The 21,599-nt window shown below is 41.2% G+C and overlaps 1 protein-coding gene across 1 annotated transcript in view; it reads right to left on the bottom strand.

Annotated features, from left to right (window-relative positions):
• The window catches only part of CPNE4 (copine 4), a 611,972-nt gene that overhangs the window by 40,937 nt on the left and 549,436 nt on the right, over positions 1-21,599 (bottom strand). Inside the window, exon 8 of the mRNA XM_061193684.1 lies at positions 2,161-2,259. Coding sequence (XP_061049667.1) covers positions 2,161-2,259 — 99 coding nt within the window. The remainder of the gene's footprint in view (positions 1-2,160; positions 2,260-21,599) is intronic.

The raw sequence follows: 21,599 nt of genomic DNA, 5'->3' as shown, positions 1-21,599 counted from the left end.
TTATATTTTACTCTGATGCACAATCATGTCACACCTAGAGCCTGACACTTAGCAGGTGCTCCTCAGTAAATATTAGTGGAGTCAATAAATAATAGAACAGTTCCCTGGGTGCAAACGTGCCAGAATAGGGACTGAGGGGTTGCACCAAAACCTTTCTGGTGTCTCAGTGATACAGAAAGGTACAGTAGCTTCACATCCATTTCCTCAGAGGGACTTCAAGAGTCACTTCTGTTTGTTTGAAAGCATCAGACTTCAGTGTGATTCAATTGTGATGTATGCTATAATATCCTCCTAGGATTCTAAAGATGAAGTGTTTCCCATGTTTATTGGTCTGGCTATTTCTATTTGTAAAGCAGAACAAGGCAAATCTTCGTAAAACTCTTTAGAACTCTAGTGGGTGGTATGGATAACTGTCATTGATTTATTAGCTCAACAGAGCCTGGTCTTGTACATTCAAAGAAGCAACAACATCTCTGGATAAATTCCTAGTTATTTGGGTAGTGACTTTATTTATAGTTTAGTGTTGGCTTTCATTGTACCTGAAACTGAAACTCTGCAAGCCTGCTCATGGGTGAAGGTCTCTGTGTGTCTGACAAGTTTCCTGCAGTGCTGGGTATGTAACAGCATATATAGCAGGTTGTGGGAGCTATGCAGAAAGCTGCCCTTGACTTTTCAGGCCAAAGGAAGGTATTCAACAAATGGCCTGATTCAGATTAAGCCTCTGATTCTAAAGAACGTTAGTTTATTTCCATCCAGTCTGGTTACATCTTGACTTACATCTGAAAGGGGAAACTTGAACAGTGAGTTGGGACAATCTTCCCCAAGCAGCACTTCTGAGCAGGCCAGGCACAGGGTCTTTAGGGGAAAAAGTCTTTCTCTGCTGTCACTCCTTTTTGTTCTATGGGGACAGTGGCTCCCAGAGTAAGGAGGGCAGGTAGACTGGTTTGACTTCCTCCAGAAGCTAACACCGAGGCAAGGATTTAAGTCCAAGTAATTCATCTGGGAGGTAATACCAGGAAGGAACAATAGAAGAGTGGGGAATTGAAATAAGGAAGCAGCCAAAAAGGGGTATGTGATCCATTCAGGTGCCCCTATGGGCAACCAGGGCTGCTTCCTGCTGGGGAACTCTGGGCAACTTCACAGAGCATGCCTCAGAGTTTTGCCACCTGAAGGGCAAGAGAGCTGGGGTATTTATATCCCATCTCCCACTAGCAATTTGTTGAGGGCTGCTCCCTGAAATGTGTACGACTCCCCCAACATGTCCAGCCTGTGGTAGACGTGGGCAGAGCAGGCTCCAGCAGCCACAGAAAGCCCTCAGGCAAAGAGATTCAGGTTCTGCAGCTGACGCTGGGCAGGTGAATCTTGAACAGATCAGAGAAGAAGTTACGTGGTCAGGGTCCAGATGACAGCAACTGACCAATAGATGTATGTATGTATCCATCAAAGTATGGGTGTCTGAGAGATACACAGAGGAGGTGTAGGCTTCTGTGTGATGCAATGAAATCCCTATGTGCCCCTGTGGTATGTGGTAGTGTTTGGGTTTATGTCTTGGTATCAAGAGTGTAAGAGTGAAATGGTGAAACTAGATGAAAATCTGGTGCCCAAAATAAAAATTTGGAGTAATCAAATAATTTGCCCAAAGCATTAAATGTGTAATTAATGCCACCAGGTCATGGAAATGTAGATCTAGAAAGAATACTGCAACATGATAATAACACCAACACATACTTTGGAAGTTCCAGACACCCTGCCAAGTGCGTATCATGAATTATCTCATTTAATCTTCACTGAATGCTACCGGGTAAGTACCATTATCACCTTCATTTTTTCAGGTGAGAAAGCTGAGGCGCACAGAGATTAAGTCACTTGTCCAAGGCTACACAGCTAAAGGAAATTAGAAACTTTCTCATCTGACTTTTCCATTTTGCCAGTGGAGAAACTGTAGCACCTTGGAGCAGGGTCCTGTCCAAGGTCACAACCAATTGCTATGAGCTGGGTTGGCACTAGAACCCAGATTTCAGTTCCCACCATGCTCCCTCCTGGCCATGTTTAATCATGTATTAATGTCTCACCTCTAGCTGCTCTGTGTATAGCTGGGTGCTAAGGAGGCATTGTGAGAGGCGAGTCTGGGGGAAATGCCATGAAGGGTTTACCATGTACCTGTTTTCCTTCCATTACTCCTCTCATCTCCTTGAATGTTGAGGTGAATTCTCCAATGAAGTCATGTTTGCCATTGGAGTCCCAGTCCCATACTATGCACTGCAAGAGAAAATAAGTATTTTTTTTTAAACTTAAGAATTCATCCACAGCAGCTGAAGGCAATGCAAACTTTATGAGGAAGACTTGATGAAGGACAGTTGGTCTGGATCAAAAGTCTAGGATGACAGCATGTGGGAAGAGGTATCCCTTTGGTTTCCATTGGTTTTACTTAGCCTTTTTGTCACGATCTTCAAGCAGCCCTGTGAGGCAGCAGTGACTAATAATTTGCCCATTTTTCAGATAAGGCCAGTAAGACCAAAAGGAGATAAGTCACTTGCCAAAGGGACCATCCAGTTAATGAAAAACCTGGGATTTGAAGGCAGGTATCCTGACTCTAATTCCAGTGCTGTTTTTCCCACAGCAGAGAGCCTCTGTGGTTTACAGCTGGAATCAGGTGCCTGAGTCCATGCCTGTAGCTTCCACAGTGGCAGCTTATGTTTAATGATTTGATCATATGAGTCACATTTTCTTTTTTTTTTTCTGAAGGCAAAAGAACGATGCTAACAAAAACAAGTAAGAGGGCAAAAAGTGAGATCTTTAATTGTACCCACACGAAAAATGGGTGAAAAACAGTGAGAGGTGAGTTACACTGGTAAAAAGCAGGCATCCATCACACCTAGGATGCGACCTTCCAACAAGAGGGCTCCATCTAACAGCGCTAAGGTTAACTTCTGGACTTGCAAGTAACACTTTGCAGAGTGATGCAGATTAAATCAGTAGCCATCCCTCTGCTTGGTCTCACATCTTTAGATGAAGAGGGAGTCCCCATTTTTTCTAGGGTGGAGGTTGGACTAGGGTTTCAAGCACATCAGATATCACTTCTACATCTTAAACCAGGGATCTGCAGCCAGGAACCCCAGAACTCAGATAAGATCGAGGCAGCAAGGAGACATTTACTCAGAGGTTTTCCCTGGAATATTGGGGTTCAAGGGGCAGCCTGGTTCTTTCTTGGGATGAAGACCCCACTGGCCAGTCCCTCCTGGAAAACCTGGTTTATAAATCTATTTTCTGACCTGTGGGATACCACACAGGCCTAAAATGAAATATGCCCCAAATGAAACATAATCCCACCCCCAAACTTATTCCTACTCATTTATTTTCTGTCACAGTGGATTGTATCAACATCCACCCAGTGGGAAACATCACTCAGGATGTGCACTGTGAACATCACACTGTCAAACACTTGTCTACTGATCTCAGTTACTCATGACAGGGGTTTTTCTCTCTATTTGCCAGCCCCTCCTTACTGACCCTGACACTCACACAGTCATTACCTGGAGCCAGAAGCAAAAGAAAGCCTGCCCAGCCTGGGCACAGAAAGAGAAGGAAGTGTGTTTCTGGGACCTTGCCTCTCAGGCTCTTAACTGTGCCCAGTAGTGAACACAGCCCTGGGACACCTGAGTTTGACACTTAGATACTCAGTCTTCTATCTTGGGGGGAAGCAGATAAAAAGGCAAAGGGGCCAAAGCAGTCTTTTCAACACTCCCTTGTGTTTTACTGTGTTTCTTTTAATCTCTTTGTTAGACTATAGGAAAAGCAAGAGGGAATGTATATAGTACTTTGGTTTGTCACCAGATCTCAAGCAAAACCACCTATCTGCCATCTCTGGCTTCTCTCAGATTTCCCGTCATGCTTCGGTTAGTTACTGCCCTCCTTCCACCTGCCACCATAACACTCAGGACGTTTGCTCTCTCTGGGGCAGAAACCCCCTGGGCTGGATGATGAGTCAGGCCCAACAGGGCTCCTGGCCTGGCCTTCTGGGGGGTGGGCATCGCTGTTTACATGGGCCCTGCTTCTTCAATCAGTGGCATTTCTCATCATGGCAGTTGCAGAATTCTGTTTCGACCTTTCTCAGAGGGGTCCCAGAGGAAAGAAGACACAGTGAGGCAGAAAAATAAAACCACAGTCTTTCTCTCCCTGCCATGAAGCTGGCTTATGACAGCTCTGATACAGCTGACAGAGGAACATGTCATGGTGAAAAGTAAACAGATCAACTGCCCTGCAGAAAAGCTGAGACAGAGGCAGGTTCTTGGTGTGAATCAATAAGGAAACTTTGACAGATTGGTGACAGAGCGGCAGCTCAAAACCGTCTACAAGTCAGGAGGCCTTCCGCATTCCTACAGCTCACAGTGTAGTTTAGGTATATGATCTTAAAATGTCTGAGCTCGACAGATGGTCTTGTCAACTCCCTCGTTTTACAGAGAAGGAAATTAATGGAAGAGAAAGGAAGTGACTCCTGCAAGTTCACCCAGTGCAGGGCTGAGACGAAAGTCCAGGCTTCCTGTCTACCTAATTCCCCCTGCCAACCACAAAACAACAAATTATAATAATTACAACATATATAGTGCTTACTATGTACCAGAAACTGTTCTGAACACTTTACATATGTAAATTCACTTAATACCCAGAACAATTTTTCATTATGCTCATTTTACAGATGAGGAAACTGAGACACAGAGAGGTGAAGTAAGTTTTCCAACACCACACAGTTAACAATAGGTAATCTTTGAACTAAAAGAAGTTAAACTTTGGAGCTTGTCCTAAATGATCATCTCTTATGAACCCAGGCCATTTGTGTTTATGGTCTCTAATCCTGTATGATAACCCTGAAATGACAATATTATTATCACCATTCACAGGTATCAGTCACAGGCTTAGAGAGGTCAAGTGACTTGACTAGACATCTAGAAAGTGACAAAGATGGATTTTATTTCTTTTCCTTGTCTAATTGCTCTGACTAGGACTTTCAGCACTATGTTGAAAAGAAGTGGCAAGAGAGGGCATTCTTGTCTTATTCCTAATCTTAGAGAAAAAGCTTTAACATTTTCACCATTGAGTAATATATTAGCAGTGGACTTGTCATATATGGCCTTTATTATGTTGAGGTAATTCCTAGTTTGTTGAGCATTTTTATCATGAAAAAGTGTTGAATTTTGTCAACACAGAATTGCTAAAGCAATCTTGAGAAAAAGAACAAAGCTGAAGACATCACTTCAAAATATATTACAAAGCCACAGGAATTAAAACATCATGGTACTCCCATAAAGACAGATCTATAGGCCAATGGAACAGAATAGATAACCCAGAAATAACCATACATATATGGTCAATTGATATTTGACAAGGGTGCCAAGAATACACAATGGGGAAAAGGGAGTCTCTTCAACAAATGATGTTGGGAAAATTGAATATCCACACGCAAAAAAATGAACTTGGATCCCTACCTTACACCATACACAAAAATCAACTCAAAATGGATAGAAGACTTAAACATAAGACTTGAAACTGTAAAACTGTTAGAAAAAAAACACAGGGGAAAATATTCTTGACATTCATCTTGGCGATGATTTCTTGGATATGATACCAAAAGCACAAGCATAAAAGCAAAAATAGACAAGTGGGACTATATCAAACTCCTACAGGAGCTATAAAAATCTGCTGCACAGCAAAGGAAACCATCAATAAAGTGAAAAGGCATCCTACAGAATGGGAGAAAATATTTGCAAACTGCATATCTGATAAGGGATTAATTTCCAAAATGTATAAGGAACTCTTACAACTCAACAGCAAAAAAACCCCCAGTAACCTGATTAAAAAATGGTCAAAGGACTTGAACAGATGTTTCTCCAAAAAGGATATACAAATGGCCAACAGGTATATGAAAAGATGCTCAACATCATTAATTATCAGGAAATGCAAATCAGAATGACAATGAGATATCACCTCATATCTATTAGGATGACAATTATTAAAAAAACCCAAAAGATAACAATTGTTGGCAAAGATATGGAGAAATTGGAGCCCTTGTAACTGTTGGTGGGAATATAAAACAGTGCAGCAGCTATGGAAAACAGTATAGTGGTTTCTCAAAAAATTAAAAATAGAACTACTATATGATCCAGCAATCTCATTTTTGGGTATACATCCAAAGAACTGAAGTCAGGATATCGAAGAGATATCTTCATTCCCATGCTAACCTCAGCAGCATTATTCACGATAGCCAAGATATGAAAATAACCCAAGTGTATGACTAAAGAAAATGTGGTATATACATACAATAGAATATTATTCAGCCTTAAAGAAGAAAATCTTGCCATTTGTGACTTGGATGGACATTATGCTAACTGAAATAAGCCAGTCATTGATGGACAACTAGTGCCTGATTCCACTTTTATGAGGCATCTATAACAGTCAAACTTATAGAGGCAGATAATACAATAGAGGTTGCTGAGGGGTGGGGGCATTGGGGTCTTGTTGTTCAATGGGTGTACTCACACAAGATGAGTAAGTTCTAGAGACCTGCTGTACAACATTGTGCCTATAGTTTGTAATGTGGTGTTGTGCACTTCAAAACTTAAGAGTGTAGATCTCATGTTATGTGTTTTTATCGCAAAACAAGTCAAAAGGACATAAGGAAATGTTGGGACGTGTGGGATCTGTCTGTTACCTTGATTCTGGTGATGGTTTCACAGGTTCAAACTCATATGCATATGAGTCTGCATATGTTTGCATATGTCCAAACTCATCAAATTATATGCATTAAATATGTACAATTCTTTATGTATCAATTAAATAAAGCTGTTAAGAAATCTCAAAGTAAAGGAGATTTCCTTAATAATCTGGGTAGGTCTGACACAATCCTCTGAAAGCCTTAAGAGCAGAATGAGGCTTCCCTGAGGAAGGAGAAATTTTGCCTTTGGGCCATAACTTAACTTCAGTTAGCCTGAGAATTCCAGCCTGCCTTTCCTGAGGGTATGCTCTAGGGATTTCAGACTTGTCCAGCCAGCCCGCACAACAGCATAAGCCAATTCCTTGCAATAAATCTCTTAATGTCTATCTTCCACTGGTTCTGTTTCTCTGGTTAACCCTGGCTGATGCACCTTCCCTCATCTTCTCCCTTGGCATTCATACCTTCATATTAAGAAGTGAGTTTTCAGTGACAATCGGTCTTCTCATACTGATATGCCAAAGTTTATTGAACACTTACTTTGTCCCGGGCATTGTTCTAAGCCCTTGACATGCTCTGATAGTTAATCTTCACAGCAACCCCATCAGTGGGACACTATTATTGTCATCTCCACTTTACAGATGAGGAAACTGAGACACAGGGAGGTGAATGATCTCCTGCTATTATGGAATATTTTGGGTTTTAAAGTACAATTGGCTTTAACAACAGAGTTCTTGGGATCTGAACGTGATCCAGGTCCTGGAAGGCCACGGTGAGCTACTCAAACTGTGGTTATAAAATTACATAACTGCGGCTCATCACTGCAGAATTCTCATATTTAAAGGAAATCTGTTCTTCCCTTGCCTTTTAAATTTTTATATATGTTTTAACATTGTAACCTGTCATTTGTCCAGGTGAAGTAGGGTTCACTGTCCACTTTCTCTTGGCTCCTTGGTTACACCATCCCCAAAGCTTCCATTGCAATCTGTTTACATCTGCTTTAATGTGTCTCCAGCTACGTGGTCACCACTGGTCTTTATCCACTACTTGAAGGAACCTTCTGAGTACTCAGCTTTCTATCAGGGTTTAGCACAGTTCTTGGGCACAAGTAAGAACACAGATAAATCTGTGATGAGTCTTTCTCTTATCTGTGAAAAAGGTCTTTCTCCTTACATTGAGTGAATGGCAGTCCTCAGATTGGCCCTGTTTCCACAGTGCAAAGGGAAGGTACTGCAATCAACTGGTTAATTTTTATTAAAGGAGATGATCAAACTGGGTAATATGTTTTGGTGGTGGTAGACATAGGCACAGGCAAAGGATTTTATGCATGGGATTATGGACACGGTTTAATGGTTGTAGACACAGGGGCCAGGGCCTGGGAAGCAGCAGGCTGAGTTCTGTCCTCGCTCTGTGGATAGCACTGTGAGACCTTAGGGTGTCTTCTCAGTATCTCTGTGCCTCAGTTTCCTTCTCTATGAAATGGGTGTCTGGGGAATGGGAGCTGGAGTGAGTGCTCTCTGAGGTCCTTTCAGATCCAGAATTCCCTAGTTACATGGCATTGCATCTTTATTCCTTTTTCAACTTTCTGTTCCAAAATCTGAGATAATTATATCAAAGTCATAAAATTCTTAATTATTTATCAATACCTGATTAATGTAACACTACTCCCTTTATTTTCTTTTTCTTTTTTTAAATTAATTTTTATTGGAGTATAGTTGCTTTAAAATGTTGTGTTAGTTTCTACTGTACAGCAAAGTGAATCAGCTATACATATACATATATCTCCTCTTTTTTTGGATTTCCTTCCCATTTAGGTCATCACAGAGCATTGAGTAGAATTCCCTGAGTTATACATAGGTTCTAATTAGTTATCTATTTTATACACAGTATCAATAATGTATATATGTCAATCCCAATATCCCAATTCATCCCACCCACCCCTTCCCTCCTTGGTGTCCATACATTTGTTTTCTATGTCTGTGTCTCTATTTCTGCTTTGCCAATAAGATCACCTATACCATTTTTCTAGATTCCACATATATGTGTTAATAAATGATATTTGGTTTTCTCTTTCTGACTTACTTCAACCCCCTGTATGACAGTCTCTAGGTCCATCCATGTCTCTACAAATGACCCAGTTTCATTCCTTTTTATGGCTGAGTAATATTCCATTGTATATATGTGCCACATCTTCTTTATCCATCATCTGTTGATGGACACTTAGGTTGCTTCCATGTCCTGGCTATTGTAAATAGAACTGCAATGAACATTTTAGTACATGACTCTTTTTGAATTATGGTTTTCTCTGGGTATATGCCCAGTAGTGCAATTGCTGGGTCATATGGTAGTTGTATTTTTAGTTTTTTAAGGAACCTCCATACTGTTCTCTATAGTGGCTGTATCAGTTTACATTCCCACCAACAGTGCAAGAGGGTTCCCTTTTCTTTACACCCTCTCCAGCATTTATTGTTTGTAGATTTTTTTAATGATGGCCATTTTGACTGGTGTGAGGTGATACCTCATTGTAGTTTTGATTTGCATTTCTCTAATAATTAATGATGTTGCATTTCTATTCACTACTCTCCCTATTAAAGGAGATAATAATAGTGATTTGCATTTCTCTAACAATTAGTGATGTTGTTTAATCTTTTCATGTGTTTGTTGGCCATCTGTATGTCTTCTTTGGAGAAATGTCTATCTAGGTCTTCTGCCCATTTTTTGATTAGATTGTTTGTTTTTTGATATGGAGCTGCATGAGCTGTTTGTATATTTTGGAGATTAATCCTTTGTCAGTTGTTTCATTTACAAATATTTTCTCCCATTCTGAGGGTTGTCTTTTCTATGGTCACCTAATCTATGACAAAGGAGGCAAGACTATACAATGGAGAAAAGATAGCCTCTTTAATAAGTGATGCTGGGAAACCTGTTCAGCTACATGTAAAAGAATGGAATTAGAACACTCCCTAACACTATACACAAAAAATAAACTCAAAATGGATTAAAGACCTGAATGTCAGGCCAGACACTATAAAACTCTTAGAAGAAAGTACAGGCAGAACACTCTTTGACATAAAATGCTGTGAGATCTTTTTTGACCCGCCTCCTAGAGTAACGAAAATAAAAGCAAAAATAAACAAGTGGGACCTAATTAAGCTTAAAGGCTTTTGCACAACAAAGGAAACCATAAGCAAGACAAAAAGACAATTTCCTTTGTTTTCTTTCAGTAGGTATATTTATACCCTTTGGACAACTGAAAGTCAATTGTTCATCTTCTCATGGTGATTCTCACAAGAGCACCATGAGATGGCAGGTCCATTTTCACAGATGGTGATCCTAAAATTCAATAGAGCAACTGAAGGTGGCTTATTCCCAAGCACAGAGCTAGCAAGAGTTGAATTAGGCTGTGGACCTGGATTTATTTCTCCATACTCAGGACCCTTTTCATTATACCATATAGCTTCATAACATACTCATGCCATGTGCCTTTTCAATGGCAGGCCTTTTTTCTTTTTCTTTTTTTTTAACTAACCAACTAAATCATGGATATCTGACCTCTCCCAGGGAAGAATATACTTATATACATCTTTAATGTTCTTTTTGATAATAAGCACTCTAAGATTTCCCAGAATGATTAATCTAGGTGGGGCCTTACTGGGCTCATTTAAAGGTAGAATTTAAATTGAGACCATCAAAATTAAATGTTAACAGAATCAGTAATGTAGGAACCAAACTGTGTTCTCACATCACTTAGCCTAGACCAGTCTCCTAACTGCAGCTTTTGGGAAATCAGGCAATGTTCTATCATTTTAAGGAGTTTTAGGCAAATACATAAAATTATATTTCAGGATAGCTATGATTAGGGATTTGGGACAATTTCATTCATAATTTAGTACTCGGAATGGCTTCTTTTTTGTTAAAATTTAATGACAACCCTTAACACAAAATCGGTTTAATGGTTTACACCGGACGGTAAACATCTAAAAAAGAGTATTAAATGTATATTTGCTTATCTGGTGGTTGTGACTTGAGCACAGGCAGACCTTGGTAGGGTGTGTCCATGGGAAGAGGGTCCACACCCCTTTGATTATTTTCTCATCACTTGATTGCTCTTACTCACTGCAGACTTGGCAATAACCTTCGGACATCAACGCAGCTACTTGGATGGGAATTAAAAGTAGCTCCCCCATTTGTGACATGAACACTCTGATTTGGACCTCTGAGGTTTGGCAGAGCAGGGTGTCACAGGGAGTGAAGACAGAAATCTTCACAGTAGAGCAGGGACGAAGCTGGACCCTGAGAGATGGGCATATGCAGCATCCAGATGGAGGGGAGAGTTTCTCAAATAAACAAAATGTAAGTACAGCTCCAGAAATGGTGGGCAGGGCTGGGGCCTCAGCCATGTGCATCTCTGGCAGTCATCTTTGCTGGGCTGGTAGGCAGGACTAGCGGACGTCTTTCTGTATGAGAGCCTGAGTATCTTCTGGGGACTCAACCTAAGGTGAGGAGAGAGTGGGACAACAAGATGGGCCCAAGAACAAAGAACTGCATCTTAGAGGAGTGGGGCAAGGCTGAGTAGAGACTGGTGACAATCACTCAGAATTTTCCACAGGTCTAACCCCTATGGATTCATGTCTGAGTTCTGGGGAGGGAGCTGTAAGTAGAAAAGTAGCTTGAAAGAGAAGTTTTCACAAAATAGCAGGGTCTTATGTAGGTCAGGAGAACAGAGGGGTTAGATGCACTAAAAGGCCCAGATTTGAGCATCCCGAGGGCTCAGTGTTTCTCCATGCAGGGGAGGTGTTGCTGGGGGCTGAGGGCAGAAGGACGGCAGCGGTGGCAGCAGCAGCAGGAGCAGACATGTCTGGCAGCTTAGAGGGCACAGCCTTGACATCCATACGCTCAGGCATCCATGCACCAAGGCAGCAGCAGCAGTGGAGAGAAAATGGTGCTGAAATCTTTCATATCTGTGGAAGGTGACTCCCCTTGGTCTGGGGGTTAATACTTCACATGAGCTTCTGATACAATGAGAGTGGGGAAGGGCCCTCAGTGGACTTCAGGGGAGGCAGAAGCAGGAGGCGATGCACAGGAAGAGGATGGGGGCATGGCCCACGCCAGAGGTAGCTGAAATGACATGTGGGTGAGCATGTGCAAGAACCTGCTTGATATTTTCAAAGAAATAATTGAAAAGTGAACTTTAAAGTGGAGGGGAGGTCAGAGGTCCTGCTTTAGTTGATGGAGCAAGACCAAGTGAAATGTAGGCTCTACCACCAGTCTTTATTTTCAAATCCATACTAAACATTGGGTACACCAGTTTGCCTTAACTCCAGGTGCAGACCCCTACCTGAGTCTGTGCATAGTCCTCCACCACCTGTTTTCCCTGCCCGGCCTGCCCTCACTCGCTGACTCCACCTCAAGAGGAAACATTGAGCGTCTGGGACATGCAGTCCAGCGGCAGTGAGGGGTGGGTGCTCTGTGCTCATCCTGGGGGTGCACCACCTTCATCATCAGCGCCCTATGTCCAGACTGATGAGGCTCCTTCTAATCCTGAAACTCAGACCAGGTGCTCAGTGGGAGAAGCATCCCAAAGCACTAGTTCCCCTTGCAGACTTGGGTCAGCGCCATTTACCTCAATCTGCTCCTTACATCTTTTTTTTCTAAATCATGGGGACTTTTTATTGTAAAAGGCAAACTGAAGTTTATTGAACATTTGTTCTTCTATGCCTAATAATATGTTTTTTTTTTCATTTAATCAACTTTGTTGAAGTATAAATCATATACACAATAAAATTTCATGATATTACCCACAAGCTTCTGGCTTGGGTGATGCAGTGTACCATTCACCTGGGTAGGAATCACAGGAAGAATAGGCTTGAGGCCCAAGGGATAGTTTAGTATTTGGTCATGTCGAATGTTGAATCCCACATTCTTGACCTCTAATAAACACCATGAATCTCCAGACTCATGACAGGTAATCATTGTTTCTTCTAGAAGAATGCCTGTGTCTTTATTCCTAAATGAGCCATGCTGCTCGTGATTTATTGATTGCTGTAATTTGATGCCTGGAGGCAACCTCCATGGGTCCCTGAGGAGGAAAAGGTGCTTGAAGACCAGAAAAGAACAGATGACTCGAATCGTATGGCTTAATCAGTCTGAAAACCACAAACTGGCAATGTGGGCCTCGCAGCAGCCAGGAGGGAGCCCTGGTGCAGCCAGGCAGCTTGATTACAGTGTGTTTCCGACATAAGCTCATTTACTTGCTTCTCTTGTTTAATTATTGCCTATGGAACCATCATAGGTGTTCAAGACTTGGAGGTTTTAAAACAAAGGAACAAAACAGATCCTAAAAGCATGGAGAAACGAGCCATTCCTAACCAATCGCATGAAATGATTTATGGAAAACAGATTTGTTGCTGCCACACCCAAGCCAATTCTGGGAGTTTAAACTGGACTAACCCTCTATCCACAGACAGTATAAAATAACTGAGGCACTCCAAACATTGTTCTGGATCCTCCTGCCTCATCACCACCACTGACTGGTCCCTGCTCCGTTCCCGCGTTTACAATGTTTCTTTGGCTGGCTGGGACATCCAGCTTATCCTTTGGGCACCAGGGCACCTTGCATGCTCATGCTTTTCAGGGCCTGGCTACTCCTTGGGACCCTCTCACCCATGTCTCTTGTGGGCAGACATCACCTCTGACCCTGGTCTGGATCCTGAGTCTTCATCCAGGAACCAGCTTCTGACTGAAGTCTTGTGTAGATTTACCCCAGCCACCCTTGAAACCAAGCTTCCGGTAGTCCAATACTTTTTATTAATTTCATTTAGTTCCTTGTGATGGGGTCCCTCTGTCACTCAGCCTTTCTACATAGAACCAGCCCTTCCTGGTCAATCTATATCTCCCTGAGCTATGCTGCCTACTTAGCGAGTGTGAGGAAGAGTCTGCAGTTCCTACGTGAAACAAGAAAACCAAACAATGGTACTAAGTTGTTAGCTTAAACTTGCTACTGGCGAAACTCTCCTTGTCAGAGAGAATCATTTCTCCTCTTCTAAACAATAATTATTATAGACAGACTTTTGAGTCGAACAATTTCCTGCGAGATAGGAGGGCTTGGTTCTGAATCATCCAGGAAGATATCCTATTCTTTTCATCCGGATGGAGTCAGACACACATTTGCAAGATGGACAAGCAGAGAGCTGAGATTTTGACAGTATAAAGCAGGGGCACTGACCTAGCTTATCAGGCTTATTACCCAAGTAATTGAACCTTTCTTCTCATTCCATTTCTATCACTGTACAGAGCAATAGCTTGATTTGTCTCTGGGGAGATGACACAGACCTTCTTTACCCATGGATGGTGTAAACCCATCCATTCACTGATAGGAAGGCCCTCCTAGTAACAGGTTCATCAATAACTATTTTAAAAGCCAGCAAAAGTAGTGGAAAATGATTAGAATTATTTTTCTGGCTTTCATAATAGTCAATGTATTTTCAATGGTGGTTTATGACAAATGGACACAAGTTTCCATCTAAATTGCATTCTCCACATCAAGATTATCATCTTAAAGAGCAGAAATCAAAATCCATATGGTAGCAAAGCATTTTAAAAGTTCATTTCATAGAGCACCAGGTTTATGGGAGGTTAATAGAGTATTAATAAAAAATAAAAAAGGGCTGAATTCTCAAATAAGCTTGGGTTACCCTGAGATAATAGAAGTTAAACAGTTTTCTCTATTGCAGACTTTGAAATGCCAACGTGAGGCCAACCGGCCATCAAGGGCACAAAATTTAAGGAGGCACTTTTTCTTAGGGCACCACAAGCACAGGGTTGCCACTTGCGTAAAGCTGAGAGTGACAGCTTCCTTAAATTTTGTGCCAATACTCCTTTTGCTTTCCCCTACTCCAGGTCCTGCTAATGTGTATTGTGAATAATTTCCAAGATTAGGGCATAATACACAGTATATAATACACAGCTTACTTGGGCAAGGAACTTGGCTGTGTATTTGTAGAGTGAGTGGAAAAGAAGGGTGTCCTAGGCAGGTGGACAGTACATTCTGGAGAAGCTGTGCTTGGATGCAAATTCTTTCACCTGAATCCATCTTATTTTTCTGTTTTGGCAAGTTTTATGGTGAGCTCACATTTTCCTTAAGCTCTGTGTCAGTGATACAAAAATCCCTGTTTCCTTATTGATCATTTATCAGGGGAGTTTTTTAAAAACTATAAAACAAAATATGTTTGTTCCTCCTTTATTGATGGATTAATTGCCTATATCAGTATGAATGATGCCTTGGCAAAAATGGGAGCAGAATAGCCCATTATGCTAAGGGATATAAATTATCTTTGATGGAGAAGATCCCTGTTCATCAATACTGATGTAGCTGTGTCATCAATTTAATAGCTGAACACTAAGGACCATTAAACCTAGCACTGTTTGCCATACCATTATTTATAATAGTGCCCAAGAGTAACATGTAATTAACTCCATGACTGACTGACAAAGCAAACTGCAGGGTGATCAATCATATTGTACAAACCCTTGTCACCAGGCTACATGTGGGATGAGAAGGTTGACTTGTGATGTTTCAGTGCTACCCTGTCTAGACTGTTGCTCTGGGCTGGTGTGAGGTCCACCACTGATGGGGACTTTATTCTCAGATCCAGATTTAAAGTTGGTGGCTGTACCTTGATATTCAATCTCATCTTGCCATCTAGCTTGATCTTTGGGAGGGTGACCAGTATGAAGAATCTGTCAGTTCCTCTTTATCTAGAATGGCTTCCTCTTTTTAGTTCCCCCCCAGACTCATGATTTTTTCCTTTGCCTAGTTCCTGCTTTCACTAAGTTTTCCTACTGCCACTTGCCTTTAAAGCAATCAATTTCCCCTCTTCTTCAGGTTTCCCCTCACTACAGCTATTTTGTAACTTGTCCTCCTCTTTGAGCTGATCAGGAATGACTTCACCACAAGCAAGGGGAGATGAGGTACAGTCAGATTTTCCCTCTCATGCAGGGACAGTTTTGTAAAGTTTACGGTCACCCCACAGGGTTAGCCTTCTGCCTGGGACAGCTACTTGTAACTTCAGAAACTCCAGGTTCCGTGTGGCCAAAAGGAAGACTGAGACTGTTATGGAGATTCATTCCAGAGAGAAAAATGGCTGATGGAAAGATATGCCTCCCCCATCAGCATGAATTTCTTCTGTGTGAATACTGAGACTAATATGCAAGAGTCTAATATGGCTGCCTGTAGAAATTGGACCCTGTTCTTAGGTGGGGTCTTCCCTGAAATGGGGAGGCATTATTTCAAGTATTAATCATAGAGGAAGAGTAAGGTCCTTAGGGTGGAGAAAGAGAGAATTGTGTACCTCTGTCTTGGTATCTCTTTCTTAGGTCTAGACCAGGATGCCAAATACCTGGCACACGCATAATCATTCCCCCACTACTTCCTGTCCATCCTCTTATCCTTGTCCATTGCAGACATCACCAGTCAATCATACTTTCCTCACTTAGACTCCTCCTCAATCCAGCATCCCAGGCAGTCATTATTTATTGTTCAGAGTTGGAATATAAGATTAAAACCTGTTTCCTACTGTCAGTCTCAAGTATGATGGGTCAGGATGCATGTTTGTAGGGTGAGTACTAGGAGGAAAAGAACTACCTGAATGTCATTGGCTTATCCATTGGGGCAGGGAAGAGATATAAGCCCTGAAGAGTGAGCATTATCTTATAAACCACATCATTTTCACTTAAGAGTACTCCCTGGGTTTACTTTCTATTTGTTCTTACCAGTCTGTTAGCAACATTTGGTTTGAGTAATTTGGTTTTGTCATAGTTAGACCTCACAGCACTCAGAGGAGAACCATATGTCCATGGTTGGGTCAGAGTTAAGTGGGAAGCGGGTTACCTTGAGACTGTTAATTAGTAAACACTCCTAGGAAGCCTAGGTCCTATAGTTCAGCTGCTTTTTCTTACTCTGAGATTCTTCCTCCTATTGACAACTTTAGTGATCCTGAGTGCTCTATTTTGTTAAAAAAGGTAGCTTTCATTTTTGCCACCTTGCCAAGACTGTCAAGAATCATAATGAGGCAGCAAAAAACTTATGTCATTCACAGAAATTACTATCCCATCCGTTTTCTTCCCACCTCTCCTATTCACAAAGTCATGTGTTTTCCATGACGAGTCCTTCTAATTTTATGTCACTAAAGACACATATTCAGGTAGCAAATCTCAAAGTTTCCTAATGACTCAAGCCCCAACATCCCATGGATATAATGTTGATGATGATGATTTCCCTGGTATGAGTTTCTAAGAGAGCCACAGGAAACTTGTCTTATTCTCCTTCTGTCCTTACTTAGAAGCTTAACTTTTTTTTTAAACATCTTTATTGGAGTATAATTGCTTTACAATGTTGTGTTAGTTTCTGCTGTATAACAAAGTGAATTAGCTATACATATACATATATCCCCATATCCCCTCCCTCTTGTGTCTCCCTTCCACCCTCCCTTACCCACCCCTCTAGGTGGTCACAAAGCACATAGCTGATCTCCCTGTGCTATGCAGCTGAGAAGCTTAACCTTTAAGATGCTCTCTGGAGCTTTGATCTATGAAGAGCTGAACAAATTGGCAAACATGGACTTTGTAATATCTTATTTTTCATATTGCCAACAGTTACCTTGGCAAGCAGGTATGTGCTCTATAAACCTAAGTACTGACTTGACATGTGGATCAAAAGAGAGTTTGTAAGCAACCTACAGGCAGCTGCCCTTGGAGAATTCAGCTTGGCATGTAATCTAGTTCAGTTGAAAGATGTGGACATATAATAAGTACTACACAGACCATCATTCTCCTCTGTGTCTCTCTGGTCATGTACAAATCATTCATTTGGCAGATTCTTTGTAATTCCACTAATTAAGGGCAAACTATTGGTCTTTTTGGCCCTGAGTCAGGATTCTACAAAATTTTTCTTCAAAACCCAAACATCATCTCAACCAAAAGCATGGGGTAGAATTAAGGTACAGATTCAAGATTTATTTTTAAACTTTTAATTGGTATTTGACCTGGTGGCTGGCCTGGCATTTGTTGGGATTCCCCCTGGCCCAGCATGGAGAAACATGACTCCACTTTTGTTCAAGCAAGTTGTCTTTGGGATTTTATTTGTTTCATAACCCAGGTAAGTGGGTAAGAGTGACTCAAAGGGCAGAGGAAGAAAAGACAGAGAGGCTTACCGTGAAGGTACTGAATCCATTCTGTGCACATCTATACTACTGTTTCAACGATTACCTCATTCATTCAACCCAACAACATTCCCCCAACACATTCTCTGCAGGCTGCCAGGAAACACGCAATATACAAAATGAGTTTAAAAATGTGGTCACTGCCCTCAAGGAGCTTGCCGTCTAGTAAGGAAGATAAACATATATTGGAAGTAACCTAAAACCAGAGTGAAGTTGTCTGGCAATTTATTAGGAACTGTAGAGAAAGGTTTGAGTGAAAGCAAAAAAGGAGCATCATCTGTTGTGTGTCCTCATTGCACGGGAGAACAGGGACAGAGTCTTATTTGTCTTTGTAACTTGTGCCAGGGAAAAAGTAGGTGTTCAATAAATGCTTGATGAATGCAGCTGAGAGAAAACATGGAAAATTCTTGGAGGAGGTCCTTTTTGAAGCAGAACTGGAAGGAAACATGGAGTTTAGGTTAACAAAGAGGAAGGAGGAGGAAATACTATGTAGAAAACTGAAGGAGCTTAGACATGGTGAGGGGCAGCCTGCTGGAGAAGAAGGGAAGGACAGAGAATAGAGAAAGAGAACAAAGGTACATTGATGACATTCATCCTTAGTCTGGGCTTCCTCCCAGATCTGACCCCAGTCAGAGGTACTTAGAGAAATAATACACGCTCTTGTTCCTAACCAAGTGATGGGGATACTGCATTGTTCTTATGGAAATAGAGTCTTCCTGGGGTCTTCTGAAGCTCACAAAAGTCTTAGCTCAGCATTCTTAAACTTTAGTATACACAAGAATCTTTTGGAAGGCTTGTTAAAATACAGATTTCTGAGCCCCATCAGCAAACTTTCTGATTCAGGAGGTTTGGGGTAAGGCGTGAGGATTTGTACTTCTAACAAGTCCTCTGGTGATGCTGATATGCTAGTTCTGTGACCACAGTTTGAGAACCACTGTCTTAGATAAATATACAGTTACCTTTCCTCATATTTACACCATTTCCCAAGACATGGAGAGAATCAAATGACATAAGATGGCTATGATGATCAGAGATTTTTAAAATGTCTGCTGAAGGTGGCTGTTTCAAAGATGCTTGGTTTCAGGTGATATAAGATTTCTGCATTAATTTCCAATTTATAAATGACTATAACTCTGGAAGTTCTTACTGTTAACTGGATGTTGAGAACTCAGAACAACAAAGTTGTAAATAGTGTTTAGGTCTCCAGCTCACCACAAAAGCCCAGGTCACCTGAAATATATCTAATGTACTCAGTTCTGCAATAGATGATCACAGAAAATAACACCATGGCCATACCACTAGTTAAATCAAACACAACCTTGAACATGTGTGCTTCACTCTGTCCAACAGATGATACTTAGAAGTTATATGACAACGATATTTTGATAAGTTTATTTTAGTGCATTAGGAACTTCACTAATTGAATGATCTTTAACCAAAGAATAGTAGAGGAGCATGTAATAAAAATAATGAAATGGTGCATAAAGGAGTTCTTAAAACTTTGTGCTTTTTAAGTTGCATTTTCTTTTAATATATCACAGTTACTTGTAGGAAAGAAGATTTGGTTCAGATAGGCATCTCAGCCCATTACGGCACTGACTTTGAATGTGTTACTGGAGGCTGGGCTTCAGAACATCTGCTCCTCGCACATCCCTCTTCTGAGGGTTTCTGTCCACACAATGGTGACTCATGCCTGTGCTCCTCTGAAGTGGGCACTTTGTCTAAGGACAGCCCACCTGTAGGTTGGCCAGGAGTCTATGAGATGACCTGGTGTGGAAGTTTTGTTCATCATGGACAACGGGAACTAATTAGACCAATCAGAACTTGAGACAGAGAGAAAGAATGAAGCAGCTGGTTTTGGGAATAGTAGCTGAAGGACACAGGGAGACTAGTCAAGTTGCCACAATGGTAGAGCATGAGAATAGATATTTGTGAACCCTTGTTGCTTAGGAGGTTGACCAGATTACCCAGTCACTTGTGCTGCTCTGAATTCTGAATGATTTATTGAGTCGAACTACTTAGTAAGCTCTGTGAGACCTGATGGTTTAGCAGTTCCCAGAATCCTGAGGCCGTAGCAAAACCCCCATATCTTCTCCCTTTTTTTCAGGTGAGTTCTTACTTAACTCACCCAAACTAAAGGCCATCAAAATTCCTTTTAACAAAAATAGCCTAACCAACATAAACTCCTATGGAAATCCCCTAGTGACAGATTAGCTGAAGAATTGGGATAGTATTTCTCTCCTCTCCCTCCTGATCACTCCCAACTGATGGATTAGGAAGTTAAAATCCTCATAGCTTTGAATTCATCAGAACTGAAGGCACATCAAAATGAAAGGAATTAAGGAACAGATAGTACATAAAAGAGAAAGGAAGAATGGGAGTCAGCAGATCAGCCCTTCATTTGTGTTGACAAACGAAGGTGCAAAGTCTTTGATAAGCTGCATCTATAAATAATTAGCTCTGCCAGTCTCTGTGAGGCTTTGGCCAATTGGTCCAGGCCCACTAGGGATAATAAGGGCTAGAAATGCTGCCTACAAGCTCAGCTATAACACGAGCCAGAGAACAATGTGCTTCAGATACTCACTCTGCACTCATGTGATGTAGATTTATAGGGTCTAAGCACTGTTCTGAGGAGTGCTGGTATTCTTAGATTCATTAAATGGGAACTTATTCACCATGCCTTGTCTCAAGCATGTCACTGACATCTTAGTATCTCAGTTCAATAGTAATTTGGGGATCATTCCAGTAGGACTCTCTAATTTTAAGGATAAGAAAACTGAGGGCGAACTTCACAAAATTTATTCATGATACTATTGCTTTTAAAGTCTTACTCTACTTGCTCTTAGCTCAGAGGCAGTAAAAACTTCATCTTATTGACCTATTCAGTCACTTATTTTGTGGAGCCATTTATAATAGCTCCCCAGACTCACTTTCCCACACCAGCAGCTATGCTTGTAAGTTTTAAAATAGCCGTCACATATCTTGTCTCATTTGATCCTCTCAACAACCCTTTGAGATGGGCATATATGTATCATTTCCATTTTACAGATGAAGAGGCTAAAGCTCAGAAAGGCTAGGCCACTTTTTGGAAACCCAGATTCTCTGATGTCTAATCCAGATGTCTTTCCAATGAAGAACATATTTGAAAATAATTTGTAAACTAAAATTTGAAATAGAAACACTAGTCTTTATCATAACCCTCACCTTAATTCCCATGCCATATTCCCTGGAATATAGCAAAGGTCCATTCTTAAGGACAGTGTCTTCTTTGTACCTTTGGTTCTCTGAACACGTTGCAATTACAGCAATTTTCCACAAATTAAGTCAGAATCTCCACTGGATTATAAACAGGATCCTTTAGAATGCTGGTAACTTTAAAAAATTCCCCCCCAAAAACATTCTGACCATTTTCTTCAGAGGCTTCTGTTTGACACCAACATTAACCTACCACCACTCAAACCATTAATTCATTCATTCACCATTTCTTGGGCAACAACTATGTGCCAGACACTGTGTTAAAGGCTAAAGATATACAGCTAACAAGGCGGGTACCTGTTTTCCCAGGAGCTTATAATTTAGTGTGTGTAGGGAGGTGAGGTACTAGGCAGAGAAGGGGGAAATAGGAAAGACAGGCAAAAGCACCAACAAATAACATAACCTTGCTATATTAGAGA

The sequence above is a fragment of the Eubalaena glacialis genome, chromosome 6 (genome assembly GCF_028564815.1).
Source record: "Eubalaena glacialis isolate mEubGla1 chromosome 6, mEubGla1.1.hap2.+ XY, whole genome shotgun sequence".
In the NCBI taxonomy this organism is placed as follows: domain Eukaryota; kingdom Metazoa; phylum Chordata; class Mammalia; order Artiodactyla; family Balaenidae; genus Eubalaena; species Eubalaena glacialis.
This window is presented reverse-complemented; position numbering and strand designations above follow the sequence as displayed.